Below are 15,244 nucleotides of genomic sequence, written 5' to 3' on the forward strand. Positions count from 1 at the left end.
TCATGATAAAATTGAGAAAAAATCATACTTGAGTTATGTAAGATATGTTATGGAATGATATAACATGTCGAATATCAATTGATTGATCATGTCGTATGTTGAGCCGCTGAACATTCAATATCTGAATGTCGTATGTCGTATGTTGAGCCGCTGAACATTCAAAAGTTACCTCGTTGGCTGGTATAAACACAAGATATGAAGTTTTGAATGTCGTATGTCGTATGTTCAGCGGCTGAACATTCAAAATCTGAATGTCGTATGTCGTATGTTGAGCCGCTGAACATTCAAAAGTTACCTCGTTGGCTGGTATAAACACAAGATATGAAGTTTTGAATGTCGTATGTCGTATGTTCAGCGGCTGAACATTCAAAATCTGAATGTCGTATGTCGTATGTTCAGCGGCTGAACATTCAAAATCTGAATGTCGTATGTCGTATGTTCAGCGGCTGAACATTCAAAATCTGAATGTCGTATGTCGTATGTTGAGCCGCTGAACATTCAAAAATTATCTCGTTGGCTGGTAAAAACACAAGATATGAAGTTTTGAATGTCGTATGTCGTATGTTCAGCGGCTGAACATTCAAAAGTTGAATGTCGTATGTCGTATGTCGAGCCGCTGAACATTCAAAATCAAAATCTGAATGTCGTATGTCGTATGTTCAGCGGCTGAACATTCAAAATCTGAATGTCGTATGTCGTATGTTGAGCCGCTGAACATTCAAAAGTTACCTCGTTGGCTGGTACAAACACAAGATATGAAGTTTTGAATGTCGTATGTCGTATGTTCAGCGGCTGAACATTCAAAATCTGAATGTCGTATGTCGTATGTTCAGCGGCTGAACATTCAAAATTTGAATGTCGTATGTCGTATGTCGAGCCGCTGAACATTCAAAATCAAAATCTGAATGTCGTATGTCGTATGTTCAGCGGCTGAACATTCAAAATCTGAATATCGTATGTCGTATGTTGAGCCTCTGAACATTCAAAAATTATCTCGTTGGCTGGTAAAAACACAAGATATGAAGTTTTGAATGTCGTATGTCGTATGTTCAGCGGCTGAACATTCAAAATCTGAATATCGTATGTCGTATGTTGAGCCTCTGAACATTCAAAAATTATCTCGTTGGCTGGTAAAAACACAAGATATGAAGTTTTGAATGTCGTATGTCGTATGTTCAGCGGCTGAACATTCAAAATCTGAATGTCGTATGTCGTATGTCGTATGTTCAGCGGCTGAACATTCAAAAGTTACCACGTTGGCTGGTAAAAACACAAGATATGAAGTTTTGAATGTCGTATGTCGTATGTTCAGCGGCTGAACATTCAAAATCTGAATGTCGTATGTCGTATGTTGAGCCGCTGAACATTCAAAAGTTACCTCGTTGGCTGGTACAAACACAAGATATGAAGTTTTGAATGTCGTATGTCGTATGTTCAGCGGCTGAACATTCAAAATCTGAATGTCGTATGTCGTATGTTCAGCGGCTGAACATTCAAAATCTGAATGTCGTATGTCGTATGTTCAGCGGCTGAACATTCAAAATTTGAATGTCGTATGTCGTATGTCGAGCCGCTGAACATTCAAAATCAAAATCTGAATGTCGTATGTCGTATGTTCAGCGGCTGAACATTCAAAGTCTGAATGTCGTATGTCGTATGTTGAGCCGCTGAACATTCAAAAATTATCTCGTTGGCTGGTAAAAACACAAGATATGAAGTTTTGAATGTCGTATGTCGTATGTTCAGCGGCTGAACATTCAAAATCTGAATGTCGTATGTCGTATGTTCAGCGGCTGAACATTCAAAAGTTACCTCGTTGGCTGGTAAAAACACAAGATATGAAGTTTTGAATGTCGTATGTCGTATGTTCAGCGGCTGAACATTCAAAATCTGAATGTCGTATGTCGTATGTTCAGCGGCTGAACATTCAAAAGTTACCTCGTTGGCTGGTAAAAACACAAGATATGAAGTTTTGAATGTCGTATGTCGTATGTTCAGCGGCTGAACATTCAAAATCTGAATGTCGTATGTCGTATGTTGAGCCGCTGAACATTCAAAAGTTACCTCGTTGGCTGGTATAAACACAAGATATGAAGTTTTGAATGTCGTATGTCGTATGTTCAGCGGCTGAACATTCAAAATCTGAATGTCGTATGTCGTATGTTCAGCGGCTGAACATTCAAAATCTGAATGTCGTATGTCGTATGTTCAGCGGCTGAACATTCAAAATCTGAATGTCGTATGTCGTATGTTGAGCCGCTGAACATTCAAAAATTATCTCGTTGGCTGGTAAAAACACAAGATATGAAGTTTTGAATGTCGTATGTCGTATGTCGTATGTTGAGCTAACTTCACACAGCCCAATAAAACACAAGAAAAGGACATAGACTTTGGACTTAGATCACAGGGTGTAAACTGTAACACAAAATACAGCAAAACATAACACAGAGAACATAAAACATCACACCCTGTAACATGTAACACCAATAAACGACAAACACATACACAATACAATCTGGGCACATTTAAATATACGTCTGAACACAAATATCACATTTAATATATAAAATGATAAAAACTAATCAAATTAGACCCTGTTACATTCGTATCGCAGCCCGATGCTGCTTTCAAATTTCTGAGATCATGGGCCAACCGTTTGTGTGCAGTGACCAGTTTTTTTGCCTTTACTGTCAATACTCGGACAAGCATCAGTGTGCTAACCCTCCTTCTTCATACAAATATACACTTTGTATATTCTAATCTCCATGCTGTGAGCTCTGTTTGCTGTGTTTAGCTACCTTATATGACGAAATAAAAACCAGAAAACAAATATGTGGCGAAATAATGGCTCACTTTTTAGAAGTGGCCGCAATATTTATTTTTAAAACATTTTAATTTTAAATCGAAGAGTTGTTATAATCAATTTAATGTAATTTATCTTTCTTGAACTTTATTATAAATGAATTAACAAATATTTTATAATCAACAAAAACACTTAGAATATCAGCAAAGGTGAGCGGAAGAAAACATAATCCGCCATATTACACACAATCATACAACAAATCTGCATAAAAATATAACTAAGACTTCCTCACATGTAGAATGTCGCCTAATATAGGTTACACACAATCATACAACAAATCTGCATAAAAATATAACTAAGACTTCCTCACATGTAGAATGTGGTCACACTGTGGAAGGTGCAACCATATAATAGTGTACAAGAAAAACAAAGAAAAAACAAACCTGGATACATAAACGAGGGAGGGATATATGGGAGGGTAAGCACACTGATAATTTAAATTTCACTTTTTGATGGTTGAATTCTAGATACGATGGCGTCTTCTGAAAATTTTTTCTAAGTGTTGGGGTGACCAGCTGAACTGACCAATGAGCGATGACCTTTGCTCTACGACCCCGGATGTGACGCTTACCATATATGGGTCAAGAGGCGTGGCTACCCATATTGTTGATTTAGTATTACAAGGAATGTCAGTTTGTGCAAAAACATGTTTGTTGTTACAAACTGTATTTTTTGCCTTTACTGTCAATACTCGGACAAGCATCAGTGTGCTAACCCTCCTTCTTCATACAAATATACACTTTGTATATTCTAATCTCCATGCTGTGAGCTCTGTTTGCTGTGTTTAGCTACCTTATATGACGAAATAAAAACCAGAAAACAAATATGTGGCGAAATAATGGCTCACTTTTTAGAAGTGGCCGCAATATTTATTTTTAAAACATTTTAATTTTAAATCGAAGAGTTGTTATAATCAATTTAATGTAATTTATCTTTCTTGAACTTTATTATAAATGAATTAACAAATATTTTATAATCAACAAAAACACTTAGAATATCAGCAAAGGTGAGCGGAAGAAAACATAATCCGCCATTATGACAATATGTAATATATTGTCATCCGCCACCCGAAACAGCATGGAGATTGAAATATTTAACACACATTAAAAGACAAAATGAAATTATTTACAAGGTGAAGACTACACAAAACATGCTTACTTTTCACTACATAGCCTACATTCTAGTACTGGTAGCCATATGGCTTAGTTAATAATTATATCATAAATATAAGATGAAAACATATGATTTAAACGAAAACGAAACATTTGATTTATCAAAACACTTAAAATTACGAAATTGTCTATATAGTTTGAAATGTGTGATGCATATATAGGGGCCCACGCGCCTACATTGCATCCACTGTATACCTGATATGCCTGTATTTCCTTGTAGGGACCCACGCGCCTACAATTCCTTTACTGGATACCAGTGTATGTCTGTGTTTGATTAATGTTTAAATTATATTTGCATTTCTTTACACAGGATGAACACAATTCTCAGTATATAAAGTTCATATTCATACACAATTGTAGGGACCCACGCGCCTACAATTCATGTACTGATCTGAGTCTCTGTCGTGTTCCTGTCCAAGTAGTATTAAAGATGTTCATAGATATATCTACACATTGTAGGGGCCCACGCGCCTACAAATCATGTAGAAAATATACACATAAAATGTATGTGTATGGTTAGTGTCCAAGTGCTATTGTGTATATATACATAACTGTAGGGACCCACGCGCCTACAGTAAACCACTAACTGCTAATGTTTATTAAATATATTGGGGGGGGGGGGGGGGGGGGTAGTAACTGGGGCCCACGCACCAGCAGAAAACCTAAATCTATGTGCTGATGCCAAAATTATAGATCTACTAGAATTTGTCCATGTTGTAATTAAGCACTGTATAATGGAGCTGCCCGAATGTACTTTTTAAATGCATCAGACTTCCATCTACCTAATAATCTAATCTGTGCATCGGTCATGCCCCGCTCTGCTGCTAAAGATGCCCCCCCAATTCTGAACGAATGACCTTTATATAGGGAGCTGTCTAATTCGCAGAATCGGAGACAGCGGCGGATCATGGAATCGAAAGAGTTACGTATCACTGGGCGCTTGTCTTTGTGAATGTACAGAGATCCTGAGCTGGACCCTCTCACAGACAAGTATCCCAGCAAGGCTTTTACTGGGCATACGATCGAGTCTTTCTCAAGACTACTCACTGTGACATTGTGTATTTGGTTGTCAGAATTGTGTTTGAAGTTTGAAAAACTGATTTCAATACTGTATGGAATTCCTCCGCGATAGGCGATACGGAGATCAGATATTTGCAGAACATTTTTGGCTGTAACCGAGTTAGTATAAACCAGTTCGCCTATGCGTGCTAAGCCATAGAAGGCCAGAGTGAAAATGGAGCGATATAGCTGTTGGTCATACAGGTCGGGGCAGAGACAAGTCAAGGAAGAAACCAGCTTATGAAGTATTGGTTCCGTAATGGGAAGCCTTGTGTCATAGGTTGGTGCAGTTTTAGATGCACCAGTAAGAATCTTTTTAATAGAGAATGACTTTGTCGGGTCGGCAAGACCAGATATATTATGAACATAGGCGATTGCTGACAAATGTGAACAAATAGTCGAGGCTGAAAGGCCCTTTTCATGACAATGGGCAATATAGAGAGCCACTGTTGCGTAATTGAGTGGGAGGCGTGCATGTGTGTGTAGAACTGAGAGGCAGAATTTGTCCAAATCTGACAACACCTTGTTATATGTACGTACTGTGGATGGTGCAAGACAAGCGCCAAGTAACTTAGTCAAGGTAGTAGGTAAAGTTCCTGGTCCAATAGAGACTGTACTTGCGTTGGCTCTGGGGAGGCTGAGGGACATAATTTTTTGAACTTCTCGACCTGCAAACGAGACAAGGCATCAGCTAGCGAATTGTCGTGACCTCTTATATGAACACATTTAAAGAGAATGTTATAATTGAGGCATGACAGTACTAGTTTGCGTACAAGCCTCATGAGAATTGGGTCTCGTGATGATTGTTTATTGATCACTGGAACTAAAGCCTGGTTGTCCGTGAAAAATCGAATACACTTATGTTTTAACTGGTCCCCCCAAGCTAGGATTGCCAACACAATGGGATAAAGCTCTAGAATGGCTATATTTACTTTTTGTTCTTGAACTTTGATGACCCAGGTACCGTAAAACCAATTGTTTCCAAACATCCCCCCAAAGCCCAAATAAGAGGAGTCTGTGAAAAAATTGATACTATCACTTAGCATCCACCTATCATCTAGGAAAAATTGAGAACCATTGAATGATTGTAAAAATTCTTCCCACATGATGAGGTCAGCTTTAGCAGACTTTGGAAGGCGGACAAGATGAAATGACTTTTGAATCCCAATCGTTATATCAATGAGACGACGTAGGAAGGCACGACCTGGCAAAACAACTGCAGTGGCAAACTGTAACGTACCAATGAGAGACTGTAGATTTTTTAATGTGACCTTTTTACGGGTTTTAAAAGATGTTATTAAGTCTCTGCAACGGTCCAATTTATCCTGAGGGAGCCTAGCTTCCATTTTTGTTGTATCTAGGGTAATCCCCAGGAATGGCAATACCTGTTCTGGGCCAAAAGTCTTATCTGGGGCTAATGGGATACCAATATAAGAACACATATCCTGAAAGTTTTGAAGTATGGCCATGCACTCTGATTTTGTGGTGGCCATGAACAGAAAATCATCTAAAACATGAACCACTGATGGGGCTTTGAGTTTTGAATAGGCCACCCATTCTAAAGCAGTACTGAGTTCTTCAAAAATTTTGCAGCTTTCTGATAACCCCATTGGTAAACATTTGTCAAAATAGAAATTTCCATCCCATATTAACCCTAACATTCTACGATCATCTGGATGAATGGGAACAATCCTAAATGCAGATTCTATATCTGTCTTAGCTAAAAAAGAATTTTGACCTTGTTGTTTAATATGGCCAATAGCATCCGAAATTGTAGCATATTGTACTGTAGAAGACGCAGGACTGATTCCATCATTGATAGACAGGCCTTTTGGATAACTAAGGTGATGGATCATGCGGAATTTGCCAGGTTCTTTTTTAGGGACAACACCTATAGGGCTAACATGGAATTGTTCATAGGGTGAATTAATGAAGGGGCCCGCAATTCGTCCACCCTGCAATTCTTTCTTAAGTTTTTCTTCTACTACACCGGGGAGGTCTTTAGCTGATTTTAGATTTTGACAAGTTGGGCGAAAGTCCCCTCCTTCATAGTGGATGCGAAAGCCCTCCTTAAAACCATTAACAAGATATTGTGTCTTCCCGACATCATACCCGTCTAACATCTCTGCCAGTCTATCGGCGATTATAGGGGTGACGATGTCTGGGGAAACCCTGTGCTCTAGGGGTGTATGGTTGGAATCGGTTGGAAGAATATTGTTGGTATTGCTGTCGTGGGGGACGAAAATTTTGCATTGATCCAAAATGGGAACGTGGAGCATGCGAGAGTGTGGGGCAGTTGCTTGGATGATGACTTCCTTGGCAGGTGGTACAGCCGTGGAAATGCTTGCAGCCGCTATTGGGTCCAGGGCAACTTCTATCATTTAGAAATTTGAAGCAGAAACCCTTGGGGTGGGGACCCGACTGCTTGGTTGATTGGGAGGGTTGACCGAGTCTACGCATAATGGCCTCGTGCCACAGCTCCCATTCCACACGGTCCCAACCCTGTTCTCCATTGGCAGCTTGAAGGCGTCTAAAAGAGCTATCATAATACTGCCAATCAGCTCCTTTTGTAGCTAGTTTTCGAACCAAAGAGGCATATTTTAGGAGTGCTGCAAACTCTTTCGGCTTCCTTTCGCAATAAATACTCGCAAAAATGTGGAAGTTGTTTGTCCATTGGTCAATGGAAAGGGTTTTGGGTTTATGTTTAGGTACCCACTGTACCACAGGAGCCCCCGATTGGTATTTGATCACCTGTTCATAGCTGGCATTATCTTTTTTGTCGATAAGGGACATGTCTATATATTCGCCAGCCCAGATCTTTTCTTTCACCACCTGTGTCACTAAGGCTGGTAGTGGAATGGCAGTCGACGTAAAGGGATTCGCATCTGTGTCATCAACTGGGGATACCTGGGACACAGTTGCTGCTACGTTTAAGGCACTATGAACTACGGTTTCCTCACCTACAGCTTCATTGACTTGTGGCAAAGCTGTTGATGCTGTTGCGCCGTCCTGAGAAGATGGTGGTCGTGATGTAGCTGGCATGACAGCTGTCATGTCATTGAGGTGAGGGAAAAACTGCCGACATGCAGTTTCTACTCCTTGTTTGACAGCTCTCTGTACAATGGCCTCAACTTCTGACTCTGGTATGAGTCTTCCGGGCGTTTCCTCTGTTGCTGGCCTCTGAATCCCCGGCTGTACGGGTAGAAATTGGTTTTCACCGGCATTAACAACTTCAGTTGTCACTGTTGTACGGGACCGGGGAGGTATGGTCGAGTGGTTAGTGGCCGCTTTCCGTTTGGGAGGCATTTTGGAAGGGTTCTGAAGTACCACGCAGTACCAAGCCAATGTGTGATAAAAATAAAAAGTGTGTTGCATAAATAGAAGTAAAATTACTCAATTAAAGTCTGAGAATTAGAAAATTGTCTCCTGAAATGATGATTATAGTTTGTAACTAATATATATGTATGTATATATATCTACATTTTTTTTTTTTTTTTTTTTTAAATGAACTGAAGCCACCTATTCTTAAGGGGCCAGTAAACAGATATATCTATATAATATATATATAATTTTATAACAACTGAAGCCACAGAAATTAAACCGGGGCCAGCAATCAATATGAATGTAACATTGAAAAACAAACTAGCAAGACAGACAGGGAGAGCACATCATTTATACCGACTGCCTAAAATAGGAAGTAATGGCAATAGTGGATACATAAATGTAAACACCGATGTGAGCCACGCTGCTGTAACATGCATAGTTATAAAACTGAAACCACAATGGGCCAGTAAGCTGAAGCCTCACATTTAAGAAGCCAGCAATTCTAAATTAGTATCTGTATCAAATTATAGCTGCTTGTGATGGCCGAAACATGTATTAATGTTACCTCTATAGATATATATACATGTACATATATTAATACGTAAAGTGCCAGTAACAGAAGTTACCCATGGAAAAGTAGTAATGCTTTATCTAAAGTTGAAATTCAATATATACTTACTTTATAAAATTAGAATATACCAATATTTAATGATCGACATAAAGGCTATTTACAAGCAAAAAGGGGGGGGGGGGGGGGGGGGGGGGGGGGGTTATTGGTGAATGTAACATCATAAGGAAAAACACTTTCCAATATTCCTTAACTAAAGTCCTGAAATCTAAAAACCTATAGATAACACATAATAAAATAATATGACAAATCATTTGAAGTAAATGTGTACTAAAAAAAATGTTGAAAATTGTGGTATCAATTCTCAAGAACACATTATCAGATGTATCTATGAGACAAAAAAAAAATCAACAAGTGTTGGCCAGCTCTCCAGACCACGTGTAAGGGGAGGTAACTCGAAGTTTGTTTTGAGAATGTCGGTGATTAAAACTGGGGAACTGACTCGCTGCCTTTCACCCCACACAATATCCCCCCTCGCACGGATTTATAGTAAGGGTGTTGTCGTTTAAAATGCACACCGTCCGTATTGTACAAATTATGCAAGTCCGTCATGCGTTGATGTTTCCAAAATTTGCAAAACTTGCTCCCCGACAATAACGTCTCGAGTTTCCCATTCAATTCCATCACCCTGTGATTGTATGTGTCGACGTCAACGTCGCCCTTGTGATCGCGTGTTTTCTGTCTGGGAAAAAGTTCCAGGATAACAATGTATTGTACAAACGGGGCAGCGAACAATTGTTCCACTAGAGACGTTAACTTTGACAAAACCACGTCTGGGGTCAGATCAGGGCGACTGATGTCGTTTCCCGCTATCTGCATGCATATAACATCGGGACGATAAAAATAAACATCATCTATGTGTTGTTGTAATGTCTCAATAGTCCCACCAGAATATCCCACAAAGTAAGTCTGATGAGAATCGGGCCGGAAGCCAAGATTGGTCCTAGATGGATGTTCTTCACAAAACTGTCCCAAACGGCGAATGAGGCTATGTCCCCATATCAAAATTGATTTCGGCCCCATTATCAATATTGAAAACAAAGCCTACTTACATACGATGTGTCCTAAAAGAAATTGTCTACTCGGAGTCAGAATCTCCTGTGTGTCAATCATGAAAAAACACCAATGTCGAAGCCCTCGTAGATAGGAATGTGTTTACAGCGGTTAGATAGCTAGAGCCGCCGCCATTGTTGTTGTTGTGGTATTTCTGGATCACTGCACCTCGCGCACTGAACGCTTCAAACGCAGAAATGTCACACTTAAACCGTCCGGTAAACACTCAAAATGAACAACTTAAATGTCCTAGACGTGATAGAGTCTAAAGTAGACAAAACAATAAGCACACTGATAATTTAAATTTCACTTTTTGATGGTTGAATTCTAGATACGATGGCGTCTTCTGAAAATTTTTTCTAAGTGTTGGGGTGACCAGCTGAACTGACCAATGAGCGATGACCTTTGCTCTACGACCCCGGATGTGACGCTTACCATATATGGGTCAAGAGGCGTGGCTACCCATATTGTTGATTTAGTATTACAAGGAATGTCAGTTTGTGCAAAAACATGTTTGTTGTTACAAACTGTATTTTTTGCTACACACTCCCTGTAAGAGTAGAAAGAGGCCGACATGTAGACATGTAGGATCCAATCGGATCGTGCTATGGCTGACATAGTGCCAATGTTTGGTGAGTATAGAAGCCTTTAGGTATTATGTCTGCCTGTAGGTACGAGTTGTAATCTATAAGGTGGTGTTGTAACAACTCGTAGGGCATCTCTCTTAAGTGTTTAATGGCTAAAGGGTCCATTGTGGTTGTGACAGTGCCTCAATGTAAACTTATGTAAACTAGACAAAGTACGGTGATATTGGGACAATATGGGTACACAGACAGGCAACAAAATATACATAAACAAAACAAACGGATTGGGTATACCGGATCACAATATAGGAAGCCTATATTATGATGCGTATTCCTCCGTGTGATAGATACAGGATACTATTCCGAAGATAAACCTTGCTTGTAATATGAAGGCGTCATTTCAAACCGTATCCATTAACTTATACGACCAAGAAATTGGATTTTTACATCTACCGTCTGGAATTCATCCTCCTCGAGATGGATCCTCGACCTCTTACTTGCTTTCACAGATCGAAAAGAGCTTACGGAAGACTTGTGTTGGACTTTACTTCTTCAGCCGTAAAAACGGATTTGCGCAATCAATTGGAGAATCATTCTTTGCGATTGTTGTAAACGTTTACCCCTTTTTCGGGAGCCAAATGATGTATTAAATGTATTGGTTGAGCTGTGTACATTACCAGACATTGTTTTTGTCCCATGTTCTCGATAAGGATTTATATATATGCCATATGGAGCACAGGCGCTTGCATAGAAAATGAGAATATTAAAAAATGATATCAGTGGTATGTATTATGAGCTTAACAGATTACACATACCACTGTCAAATAAAAAACAATTTGGAAATCACATTTTCTATGCAAGCGCCTGTGATATGGAGCAGGCACAGAAGACAGACTGTCGTATGTTTGGTTTTCACTCTTTCTCTGTTCTGTTTTAGTTGGTGTTATTGTATTGGGCCGTGTTATAATCGGGTCTAACATTATAGTTATCTTTACGCTCCAGTCAGATATTGGTTTATGACCTCTCAAACATAGTGCTGAAGTCACATTGCTTTTGATTAGTTTAAAGTTTTGCTAGTAACGAGTAAACAATAGTAGGAAATTAAAAAAATAAAAGCTAAATCTGTCAAGGGTGAATACAAAGTTGTGATCTATTACCTACCAATGATGGATAAAAACTCACAACAGAAAATCTTTTATCTTACGAAAGTGTTCCATTTATTTTGCAATCGTTGTTATGAATACTTTAAATTAAGTGATATTGTTGCAAAACACCGTGACGAGCTCACTTCTCTAAGCAAGTTGTATTTTATACGGACGTTCTGTTCTGATTTGATCCTAAAATGCATAGCATACCTTTTACATATTGTGTATTATAGCAGGTCATCTGTAGCGGAAACATCGAAGTATTTTAGCTTGATGCTAAATATATATAATATTTTGAGTACATGATTGTGGAATTGATTAAAATTATTATTAATATCATAATTGCTTTGATATGCTGTTACAATACCAAACAAAATGGTCTCAAGTCGGTTTGTGCTGTTTAAGAACTGTTTTGATCATTATTTCGCTGGATCAATATTATTTGTTCTATACTTCCTTTCTGAATCATGTACGTATTAAAGATGCATATGTCACGGTATATAATAATCCTTGAAGTTTAAATGGGTCTTTTATGTACACGTCTTTATGTACCGAGATTGCTTGTGTTTATTATTTCACACTAAACTTCTGCTGCGTTTCCTGATATGTTTCATTTTCTCATTTCTCATGTTTTGGCTTTCCTTGGACAAATTTCCATAATTAATGTACTATTAGTTGCTTGCATCTAACAGTTTACTTTTCCAATTATATTATATGTATCGCACTAAGGCATAGTCATGATGACGAATGACTTTAATGCAATGTAGCGTTAAGTTTGAATAGATTGGTTCTATGGTATACCTTATCGGAGACGAGTATGTATATACAGTGTATAGAGGCTCAGTAGGGGATTTTTAAAGACTTCGTGAAATGTGGAGTTTACTGTATTATGTATAGTGTTATATTAGTATCAATACTGAATGCATCAGGAAAGGACGTAGCTTTACACAAGGTATGTAATATCTGTCATTACTGTACAGAAGAAAAATAACACCAATATATAGTAAGTACTTTATACAAGGTATGTTATATCGGTCATTTCTGTACAGAGGATAACTAACACCAGTATATAGTAGGTAATTTATACAAGGTATGTTATATCTGTCTTTACTGTACAGAGGATAACTAACACCAGTATATAGTAAGTAATTTATACAAGGTATGTTATATCGGCCATTACTGTACAGAAGAAAAATAACACCAGTATATAGTAAGTAATTTATACAAGGTATGTTATATCGGCCATTATTGTACAGAAGATAACTAACACCAGTATATAGTAAGTAATTTATACAAGGTATGTTATATCGGCCATTACTGTACAGAAGATAACTAACACCAGTATATAGTAAGTAATTTATACAAGGTATATTATATCAGTCATTATTGTACAGAACATAACTAACACCAGTATATAGTCAGTAATTTATACAAGGTATGTTATATCGGCCATTACTGTACAGAAGATAACTAACACCAGTATATAGTAAGTAATTTATACAAGGTATGTTATATCGGCCATTACTGTACAAAAGATGATTATCCTTTCTATGATAATTAATGTACAGAATCGATGCCAACAGGATGAATGTATTACTGCATTACACTGTAATTTATGCTTTGAGGACTTTAAATTATTGTCATCCTTTATAAATACGCAGAGGTAGCATTTATAGTTTTAAACTGATTGTTATAAATCTTCAATTATTAAATGTAATGTAATCGTTAGGGCAATGAAGACACCCCTTCAATGTTTATCTAGTCAATGTTTGTATCTTTTGTTGCTGTTTTTTTTATATACATTTTACATGTTTTACCGAGCACGTGTATGTTTTACCGAGCACGTGTATGTTTTACCGAGCACGTGTATGCTTTACCGAGCACGTGTATGTTTTACCGAGCACGTGTATGTTTTACCGAACACGTGTATGTTTTTTACCGAGCACGTGTTTGTTTTACCGAGCACGTGTATGGAGCAATAGTTTAATTGTAATAACTTATTCCGGGCCAAGGTTTATTGACGAATAAAATAGTTTCTCTATAACGTATTTGTGTTAATGTTAGGAGTATACTTTCATCATTACAAATGCCATTACACTTTTAGTTTCTGTTGTTGCCTTTATCTGTCGATTATCACTGAAAGTCTCTTTGGCAAACTTTGTTTGTTCTAGATCTCGTTCGCGCTCCCTTTCCCATTATATCTATCTGCCGTGTCGCGCCTCAAGCTAACATTATGATATCAATTAAAAGATGTCTTGAACTGTAAATGCCCCGAGAATTTTTTTATTTTATTTGTATTCCATCACTTAGATTAATGTTCCCGCTGTGTACATGTCACTGTTAGGACAGCTAGCCCTGCATAACACTGTTATATAGTTACCCGACCTTTGTTATAGGAGGGTGTAATCGTGACCTAGATTTGTATGGAGGTTATAGTCGTGACCTAGATTTGTATGGAGGGTGTCGTCGTGACCTATATTTGTATGGAGGTTGTAGTCGTGACCTAGATTTATATGGATGGTGTAGTCATGATATAGATTCGTATGGAAGGTGTCGTCGTGACCTATATTTGTATGGAAGGTGTCGTGGTGACCTAGATTTATATGGAGGGTGTCGTCGTGATCTAGATTGGTATGGAGGGTGTAGTCGTTACCTAGATGTGTATGGAGGATGTAGTCGTGACCTAGATTGGTATGGAGGTTGTAGTCGTGACCTAGATTTGTATGGAGGGTGTAGTCGTGACCTAAATTTATATGGAGGGTGTCACCGTGACCTACATTTGTATGGAGGGTGTCACCGTGACCTACATTTGTATGGAGGGTGTCGTCGTGACCTAGATTTGTATGGAGGGTGTCGTAGTGACCTAGATTTTGTATGGCGGATGTCGTAGTGACCTAGATTTGTATGGAGGGTGTCGTGGTGACCTAGATTTATATGGAGGGTGTCGTCGTGGGAGGGTGTCGTCGTGACCTAGATTTGTATGGTGGGTGTAGTCGTGACCTAGATTTGTATGGAGGGTTTAGTCGTGACCTATATTTTTATGGTGGGTGTCGTCGTGACCTAGATTTGTATGGAGGTTGTAGTCTTGACCTAGATTTGTATGGAGGATGTAGTCGTGACCTAGATTTTAATGGTGGGTGTCGTCGTGACCTATGTTTGTATGGAGGTTGTAGTCGTGACCTAGATTTGTATGGTGGGTGTCGTCGTCGACGAAACAGAAGACGCTTACTCTCTGGATCACATGGTGTTCGCATTGTTCCTTTCTCTCCATGTATTTATATGTATGTTAATACTTTGTCCTCGATAATTCGATTTTGAACTTGCTTTAGTAATCCACCGACATTCCAGTTCCGTTGTTTTAGGGGCTTTGACTTCTATTGCTGAGGCTGAGGTGGGTGTACGTCGAGTGATGTGTT

General features: G+C 38.6%; 3 protein-coding genes across 5 annotated transcripts in view; 1 reads left to right on the forward strand and 2 right to left on the reverse strand.

Annotated features, from left to right (window-relative positions):
* Nucleotides 1-5,669: 5,669 nt before the first annotated feature.
* LOC117340891 lies at nucleotides 5,670-7,217 on the reverse strand. Its single transcript, XM_033902675.1, has one exon. The coding sequence runs from the start codon at nucleotides 7,215-7,217 to the stop codon at nucleotides 5,670-5,672; it is 1,548 nt and encodes a 515-aa protein (XP_033758566.1).
* Nucleotides 7,218-7,227: 10 nt separating this feature from the next.
* On the reverse strand, nucleotides 7,228-10,639 carry LOC117340901. The gene is made up of 2 exons (XM_033902686.1): nucleotides 10,099-10,639; nucleotides 7,228-8,412 (listed from the first exon to the last, which is right to left on the reverse strand). Exon 2 carries the CDS (start codon nucleotides 8,398-8,400, stop codon nucleotides 7,228-7,230), a length of 1,173 nt encoding a protein of 390 aa, XP_033758577.1. The 5' UTR covers nucleotides 8,401-8,412; nucleotides 10,099-10,639.
* A 17-nt stretch (nucleotides 10,640-10,656) lies between these two features.
* The window catches only part of LOC117316569 (peptidyl-glycine alpha-amidating monooxygenase A-like), a 36,075-nt gene continuing 31,487 nt past the window's right edge, over nucleotides 10,657-15,244 (forward strand). For 2 of the 3 annotated variants that reach the window (XM_033871213.1, XM_033871233.1), the window contains exon 1: nucleotides 12,677-12,780. The gene's annotated coding sequence lies outside the window, so the exon portion shown is untranslated. Of the gene's footprint in view, nucleotides 10,732-12,676; nucleotides 12,781-15,244 lie in introns of those variants that run through there. The other variant, XM_033871223.1, reaches the window with a different exon arrangement.

This window comes from Pecten maximus, chromosome 2 (genome assembly GCF_902652985.1).
Source record: "Pecten maximus chromosome 2, xPecMax1.1, whole genome shotgun sequence".
Taxonomy (NCBI): domain Eukaryota; kingdom Metazoa; phylum Mollusca; class Bivalvia; order Pectinida; family Pectinidae; genus Pecten; species Pecten maximus.